A 9002-nucleotide genomic window follows, 5' to 3' on the forward strand; every position below is an offset into this window, starting at 1 on the left:
TATGATTTATGTATAACAAGTTTACTAATGAAGTAAACACATGCATCTCCTGCATCAGGGTCTCTTCGATCACCATTTTATGATAATATCTTTCATCATCATCACACTAAAGGAAGCAACTACACTCTGGTCAATTTCGACCGCATACAAAGGTTCCATAGAAGCATGTGCTCCGGAAACTTCTTAATTTTCTCCAAACCCTAACGAAACCCTAATGTCAATCACGATAAACAATTAAAAAAGTTACAAAGCTGTGGCTCCAAATCAGGAGTTCAAATCTTTTCCCCTTATTTTGTGTGTGGTTTTTCTATGATCTTTGTTATTGATATGTGTTAAGTTTATGAATGATAGGGTTAGGAGGGTTAAGTTTATGGAGACATGTCAATTATTGCTAGAAGTCATAAAAACTTAGAAAGACCACACACAAAATAAGTGCAAAAGATTTGAACTCTAAATTAGATATGCGTAAAATGATCATATATATATTATATATATATATATATATGTGTATATATATTAAAAGACTAATGAAGAATGATTAGTAGATGATTTGGCTTGGAACAACGAAAGATTAGAAAGCAAATTAACTAGTTTATTATGTTTGAAGAAACAGTATATTCTATTGACCTAAAATTTGCATCGAAGTTAATTAGTGCTTTGCACTACCTAGTCCGACGCCTAATTAGATGCTACACTAATCAATATAATTTTTTTAATGCAGGTGATTAATTTACAGATTTCAGTTTTATGAAAATGGTGATGAGCAGAAGCACAACCCTGTTTATGAAAAGGTTTTTTTTTTTTTTTTTTAGTACATCAACATTTTTACATCAGGAAAAAAGAAAGTTATGCTAAGTCATATAATATGCAACCTAATTTAATATCAAATTTGCTATCCACGAGATTCGAATCTAAGATTTCTCACTTCTAAATGAAAAGAAATATCATCAGATCATAGTACTGAATGATATGAAAAAGTCTTTTACTTATTCGTAAAACCCTAATTATTAATTTAAAGTTTAGCACTACAAAGTCTGCAACATTCTTTGGGATATTAAAATCTTAATTAAAAAATTTGAGGTAACATGGAAATTACAGGCATGAAACAACACACCAAATGCTTAATTTGGGTTTTGGGATGCCCGATCAATTGCTTAGCTAATCAAAGGTCAACTTCCAAATTTAAGTGCACGTGTGACAGATTTACTACAACTCACTACCTAATCACTTTTTTAATCTCGATTGTAGCAGATGGATGCCTCATTTTCTTGAAGCAAACTGGTAAATAATCTAGTAATCATATAGTAAAGTAGGGGAAAGTCTAGTGAAATACGATTACGTAGTATAGTTAATATATATCACGTAAGTTTAGCAATATATTGCGTAACCTATTAATTCGACATAAAAATAACGGGTTTTGAGTCAATCTGTTAATAAGTCAGGTCGTTATCAGGTCACTCTTTAAGAACCCAATAAGATATCGTTAACAAGATTTAAACATTAAACATGACAATTTCTTACATAATCTATTAACCTGAAATGATGCGTTAACAAATCGGGTTGTTATCGAATCACCTCTTAAGAACCCATTAAGATAATGAGTTTGACACAATACGACCCTGTTAAGATAACAAATATAACACGAAAATAATACAAACACAACCTTTTTGTCAAGTAAGTTCTCCAATAAATTCTCCAAAAGTACATATACCATTTTATGTCCTTGGCTCGCAGCTTTCATATGTAAGGAAGTACCAATAATATTGGTGAAGAGCTTTATACAGGTGCGACGTAATATTGGTGAAGAGCTTTATTCAGGTGAGACGTCTTGTCTTCTGTAGACAGTAGACAGGAATATTATACGATCTTTCTCATCACCATGGATTAAACAGTGAAGATTGTCGAATAAAGGTGGAATTTAACTATAAAATTAATTAGTAATATGAATATTAGTTTAATCTCTCTTATAAACACATAAAATTCCTTATTTCTTTGATTTGGGTTTAACTCCCCACGCGCCTTCTCGCATATGGTGAATGTTCAAGTCAATCATGTGGACAACAAAAGCAAGATGACATAGAGCACGTGAGACCGTTAGAGTTCACACGTGAAATAATCTACTCTGATACCATGAAGAAAGTTGAAGTTCCACCATAAATCCAATTGACAATTGAGGAGTAGTCCAATATCATGTAAGCACATGCGATGTTCTTTTTTTTTCAATGTAGGATTTACTCTCAACAATTATCTTGGCTATTTTTATAAATTTATAAATCATTGGTCCTTGGATGTTGATTTGCTATGACTCAATCATATTACGAGCTAGACTTAAATAAAAAGGACTCCCAATTTCCAGCCACAAAAATTAATATTCCAGAACCTTGCAAAACAATAATCATAATTCTAGTTAGAAGACAAAGATATTAATCAAAGAACTGGGGTCCTTAATTTGCTTTCATCTCACATCTTCCAGCGACGCAAAATTTGCAGTGGAGTCACAGATATTTGACTTCAATGTTCAATCATTATTTTTTGTAATTGATGGAGGAGCCACGACGCAGCTCAGGGCCGGCTTCAGTGAAAACATAGAGCAAGTGGGTTGTAGGATTTTTCTTTTAAAGAGATCAGCTGGTGGGTTACAAGGAAGATAAGTCTTAGTTCATTAAAGACAACATTCTTCTTCGGTTCATGATAATTTATTTTTTTAGAGATTATAAAGATTCATATAGGCATTTCAGCATCATTTTGGCCATCATCAAATAATTCATCAACTTCAAGAATGGAACCTATGACATATCCTGAAAAATTACATACTTGAAATTCATTTTCAATTACTAGGCCAATCCGTGGTGGTTGAGTTTAGGATTTTGTTGTCGACAGATGATTGAATGAAAAGTTTCCATTTGTAATCAACTTCAACCAAAAACTATGGGGACAATGTGAAGATAAAGTTAACAAAAAACCTTTTTAAATTTTGTGTAAAAGGTTAGCTAGATCCTAGATAGCAGAAACTTAAATAGTACTTTTTTGTTTTGGTCGGTAAATGGAAGCACAAACTTAAATAGTACGTGAGCTTGGCTTTGAGCTAGCAGCTGAGATGCTTATGCGGTGCGTAGCACTTAGGAAGCTCATGAGGTTGATTAACAAACTCGATTGACAGCTTCCAAGCCCTAGAAACTATTTTTTAAGCACAGTTTGTACTATATATATACTATATAAAATGGAATCGTACAACTTCATTAGCATTATTCTAGTTATGCCTTTCAACTTTGATTGTTTATGATCGGATTGCCTTTATGGTTTTATTTGTAATTTTGTTTTCACAACAAAAAGATCAAATATAATGTTTAAAATGAAGACGTGAAGTTGAGCGGGTCAAGTTGGCTAAAGTAGTATACTCATTTCTCTACACCAGTAACAGAGCCGAGCTAGTAAGGGGTCATTGGTTGTTCATGATCTCAACAACTTCAAAAACTCTATGAATATTTGTATCTGTATTGTATTGTATTTCACTCTACAAACAGTTAGGGCAAACCATATAACCTTCTCCTCTTACTTCTTCTTCTTCTATATTTTTTCCTATCATTCTTGTCTTTCCTTTTCCTCTTCTTGTGTGCAATTTTATTGTACACACCAAGCGCTCGATGATATGCCTCAGTTGATAAACCTTGACCGTCTTCAACATTACTCCACCATTTACTATAGCCACCCTTGACAAGACTTTACAAATCATAGTAGTTGTTGGCATATGTTGGCATAAGCCTTCGCCAGATGTTGGCAAGAATCGATAAATTCCTTTAGGTGCTCTATAAAATGGTCAAATTAAGTTTTTTATTTTATTTTATTTTTTTATCAAAATCATGATCTTATTATTTAAAAATTCTGACTTCGCCACTGCTCTACTCTCAAGTTTGAAGTTCGAATACCTTACCAACCAATCAACATGCTGTCTTCTCCTAACTCCTTGTTTCCTATGTTTGAGTAATTGTGTTTGAGTAATTGTGTTCCCTTAATATAAAAAATTAAAAAAAAAAAAAAAACCAGATATGAAACCAAAAATACTAGGGTTTATTAAAAACAACCCACATATTTTAATTTCTTGATGTAAACCCTTGATAAGTAATTTAACAATTCCACAAAAATTTGTAAATATTAGCACCAACAACCATTTTCAGCAACAAATAAGGAAGTAGAAAGAGGAGAAAGAAAATCTTAACAATCCTATCCCTATGAACTTTTGTTTTGGAACTTTGGTTTATAAATATCACATTTTCTGACCATATTTATATGCATGTCCTTGATTTGATGTCATTGATTCAGTATTATCTTTGAAACAAGTTACAGCAAGAGAAAAACAAAAAATGCAGGCATAGAGCATTGACCGTGCAATTATAAAGATATGAGTAAATATATGAACATGTCAGAAGACTCTCAGAACACAAAAAGACCAGCCCCTGAGTAAATATATGAACATGTCACTGCAATAAGTCCCCTCACAAGGGGAGAGAGATTCTTTAGGTACTTATCTGATGATGTGTCTTTGTGTTTCGGCGAGACTCGCTCGTTACTTAATTAGAGACGTAGAAATAACGAGATATATATTACAGTCTGCAATGAGATCTCTCACCATGAGAGATTCCTTAGGTACTATCAACGATGTCATTGTATTCTATTGTTTTCACAAATGGGAAGAGATTCTCTACGGATTCCTCCCACCAAAGCCATCAAGTTCACTCATCCGGATCAATGAAATATGATCTAATGGCTACAAACAGGGAACCTCTTAAAAAATTATAATAATTGTAGACGTTTAATCAAATTTTAAGGGCCCGAATGAGTGAACTTGGTAGCTTTGGTGGGAGAGATCCGAATATGACTCTAGTGGAGAAATGTGAAAGTAAGGGGGTTACACATCGTGTTATATTGTACAATCTATTCGTAACTAGACCAATAACGACATACCTCTATGTAATTCCAAATAACGCACTTACCTAGTTAAGTAACCACAATCTTAAATGAGTTGAAATTAATTTACGTATGTAAAACTCTAACTGAAGGTGAGCCTTGGCACAATAAAAATGTTGCTCTTTTGTAATTAAAAGATCACGAATTCGAGTTGTGAAAACAATTTTTTTGTAAAATAAAAGTAAAATTGAGTACGATAGACGAAAAAAAAAAATAATTAATTCATATTATTCCTTTTTTTACATGTATGCGTCACACGCACATTTGCCAAAATCATGTAGGACATGGGCGGGGGCAATAATGCATGTAACAAAATTATTAATCTATTTATTCGATCTTTCGACAAAAGGAAGACATATTTTAGAGTGTATGTCATTTGGTTGTGATATTTGCCTCATGCCTGAAAATTTATTAAAAACAGAGTTTCTAATTTGAGTAAATTAATAATTCCAATTTTGATAAATTATTAATTTGATGTTTTGAGAAAGTTGTAGAATGTCTTTTGATAAAAAAAAATAAAAGAAAAACTAATTTATTGTGTTTTATTAAACCTTTGGATATAAAAAATTTAATTTACTGATAGGATATAAATGATCGAGTAGTGAAAAATGAGGGTAACAATAATCTAGAGATATGAAGTTCGATTCTCTTTAATGACAAGTTTGTTATCAAATACTGGCCAACTCATTACGTGGCCTTCATCCTCCGTCGAATCTCATTGTATCTAGAAAGGCCCCTTTTGATTTCAATGAAGGGGGAAGTCAAAATCTCAACTCCTGTATTTTATTATTCAAGAAAGTATAAATATTTAAGAAGAAAAATTAAGAAAGTAACTGAAAACTTGTGGGTGGACTGTGGACAGTAGACCATTGACCATTTTGACAAGGGTGCCGTTATCTACACGTCCCGTCTATATCTTACACAATTTTTTTAATTCTCCACCGTCGAATCAAAATAATTGAAGAAGATGAAATGACATAAATTAATAAGTAGTATGTGAAAGTAAAAAGAGATTTGGAATAACAACTCCTATTAGCAAAAGGGGTAAAATACTCAAAATATCCTAATAAAAAGAAAATAAAAAAGGCTGTAAATTAACTCAAATAACAAGAAAATAAGATCCAGCGGTTCATATTTAATGATGCCACAATAAGGCCTCAACTTCAACACACTCGGCAGCTGGTGGTTCAGGCATTAACATCTGATCATCCCTAATAATACTGTTGATAAGACTATTATACCCGTAATCTTCCTCGAAATAACTGTTGTGCCACCACGGCGGAGGATACAGCCACCCCTCCACCGAATCAGCAAACACGAGCTCGCTCCCCGACTGGGCCGACTCGTAGCTCGTTCCCAGGCTCGGCAGCTCCACTATCTCCCCCAGCTCCTCCGGCGTTCCTGCGTCCTCGCTCGTACTTGTCGCACCCACCATTGAGGATGATGGTGAGGACTGTGACAATGCTGACGACGACGACGAAGACGACTGCGATGGTGGAGGAGGCGGAGCGTTTAGAGTTTCCATGGAAGCGGCTTTGAAAGCCGCGGTTTGTATGTCCCGAGGAGAGTTCGAGTCGGGTCGAGGCAGCAACCCGACGAGTCCGGGGAAGTTGAGGATCGCGGAGTTGCCTTTGATGGTCAGCGCTGCCACGTCGTGGGCACGCGCGGCCATTTCGGGTGTCGAGAATGTACCGAGCCAGATCCGATTCTTCTTCCTGGGCTCGCGGATTTCTGACACCCACTTGCCCCATGTCCGCATTCGGACCCCTCTGTAAACCGGGTGCTTGCTGCTGGTTTCTCTGGCTCGCTTGGCCCGCTTCTGATCCGGGTCTGGCGAGTTGGACATTTCGGGAAGTGGGTTTTGACCGGGGTTCGGAATGGAGTGGGAAAACCCAGATGAGGACGGGGAAGGAGGGGAGTGTGAGGAGGAGTTGAAGCTCTACTCGGTCTCCGAGTGAGTTGGGTCAGCCATTGTTGACGAGTAGTGGAATCAGTGAAATGCTAAAAAAAGAAACCAAGGCAAAAGTTTCGAGCTTTCGTTTCTTCCTCTGGTTTACTATAAATAGAATGCGTTCTGGTAGTGGCAAGGAGTTGGCTTTTGTGAGCTTCAGGCAGTGTGACCGAGTTATATTATATATAGGGTAACGCTGGAGAGAGAGAGTTGGAGAGTGTACGTAGTTGTTGCGTGTGTGAGTGAGTGAGGGAAACGGGAAAGGAAGAAGGGGAATTGAGAAACAAGAGCGAGTGAAGGGAGGGGATTTATTCGAGGAGGGGAGAGAGAGAGAGAGAGAAGAAATCTGAAGTGAAAAACGTGGGGCTTCTTCGTTAAGTGACCACGCCAACAACACTGAGTCGGTCTGACTCCCTCCTTTTAACCCCATCGTTTTCATCATTCTGTTGACCATATATAAAAATATTATACCGCTCAAGCACTAATCCGTTAATAAGCTAATATGACACTTATTTTTCATTGAAGTCTAATTGCAGTATAACGTTGTAATCTAAATTAGTCTTTTGAGTTTACTTTTCAATTTAAGTGAGTTTTTGTAAGAATGATTTTACGCTCAGAGTCTATAAAATGGACGGTTCAAATTATCTAATACATTGTGTAGTGGATCGAATTAACGGTTGGTAGTTAAGTGAGTTTCCCCATGAATGACCTTGTGGTAGAAGGAAGAATGACGACTTCTCCTTTCTACAACCTAATTCGATATGTATGCAAAAATAACTCATTGTAAAAACACAAAAAAGAAAAATTTATGCTCAAGTGTCAAACTATAATTGATAAGATAATAAAGAAAAAACTTATTGTGTTCCAAAGTACAGCACCATAGAAAATACCTAGCAGAAATACCTACTTTGAACCAAGTCTTTTCCTAAAATATAACTCCATTTTTTTCAATTTCTAAACAACCAATCTCATTGTAAATAAGTAAAGTTTGTGCCGAAGATACGCAGTGCGTAGAGATAAAGAAACAAGAAACGGTCATAAAGCAATGGGAGTGTAAAAAGAGAAAATGGTACGGATAGATTAGGATTTCAGAGACAGCTCCAAGGGTCAGAAAAGCAGAGCTGGCACAGCAACACAGTCGTGTGGGGACAATTATGAGAGATTTTTTTACTGTACTCAGAATCAGATACATACGTCATATATCATTATATAAGTATGGAATACTTGAAAAAAAAAATTTCTCGTACTTGTATAATAACATATAATATACCATCTCATATTTCGGGAACATTAAAAAATCTCTCGATAATTAAGCCATCTTCAACGAAGAGGTTAAAAGTCTAAAGGGAAAATGGCCTGATTTTTCAAACATACATTACTAATGGATGACTGGGTTATAATTCTATGAGAGTACTTCCACCGTGGGAAACCCTACCTCAGGCTATTCACTATTTAATCTACGCAGTAAACAGTAACTGCCCTTAATGAACAATAATTACCTTTTGCATCTCCACCGTTGCATTTGAATAGTCCTGTCAATAGGCAATAAAATATTAGTTTTTTTTAAATAATACAAAATAATTTTATTTGTAATTTCAGATAGGATTTTTAATCTGTATTATTATACCGTTTTCTATTAAATTTTTTTTTCTTTTCACATGATGCAGCACACCATTCCAAAACCTTTATTATTATTATTATTATTATTATTTTTCTTCTACTCTTTCACATGGTGCCAACGCACCATTCCAAAAGCCCAAACCCTTGTTTTCAACCTGTGTCCCCCTCCAACGCACCCAAACCCTCGTCGCATATCTTCCTCCATCTTCACCACCCCACCACCGCCTCTCTTCCTCCATCTTCACCATCTCACCCACCTCAGCCTCCATCAACAGTCCCGATCTTCCCCGCTCCCTAACCAAACTCTCTATCTCTCTCCTCTTTCCCCCCAAAACAAATCTCAAATCGTGCATTCTGGGCACGCCAATGGAAGGAGGAGGATCGTGAGGGGGCGAAGGCGGTGTGGGGTGCGACGGTAGCTGCGGCAGAGCCTGGATGTCTGCCATTTGTTTGTGGGTGTTCATCA

The 9002-nt window shown here is 35.9% G+C and overlaps 1 protein-coding gene across 1 annotated transcript; it reads right to left on the reverse strand.

The window, feature by feature from the left end:
* Positions 1-5923: 5923 nt before the first annotated feature.
* On the reverse strand, positions 5924-7236 carry LOC103943886 (ethylene-responsive transcription factor TINY). Its single transcript, XM_009354254.3, has one exon. The coding sequence runs from the start codon at positions 6809-6811 to the stop codon at positions 6101-6103; it is 711 nt and encodes a 236-aa protein (XP_009352529.2). The 5' UTR covers positions 6812-7236; the 3' UTR covers positions 5924-6100.
* Between the last annotated feature and the right edge of the window lie 1766 nt (positions 7237-9002).

This window comes from the organism of the source record quoted next, unplaced genomic scaffold, assembly GCF_019419815.1.
Source record: "Pyrus x bretschneideri cultivar Hongxiangsu unplaced genomic scaffold, Pyrus_bretschneideri_v1 Contig44, whole genome shotgun sequence".
Taxonomy (NCBI): domain Eukaryota; kingdom Viridiplantae; phylum Streptophyta; class Magnoliopsida; order Rosales; family Rosaceae; genus Pyrus; species Pyrus x bretschneideri.

Bases quoted from the DNA above. Each gene is read 5' to 3' on its own strand.
- LOC103943886 (XM_009354254.3), bottom strand. From the start codon at position 6,811: ATGTCCAACTCGCCAGACCCGGATCAGAAGCGGGCCAAGCGAGCCAGA.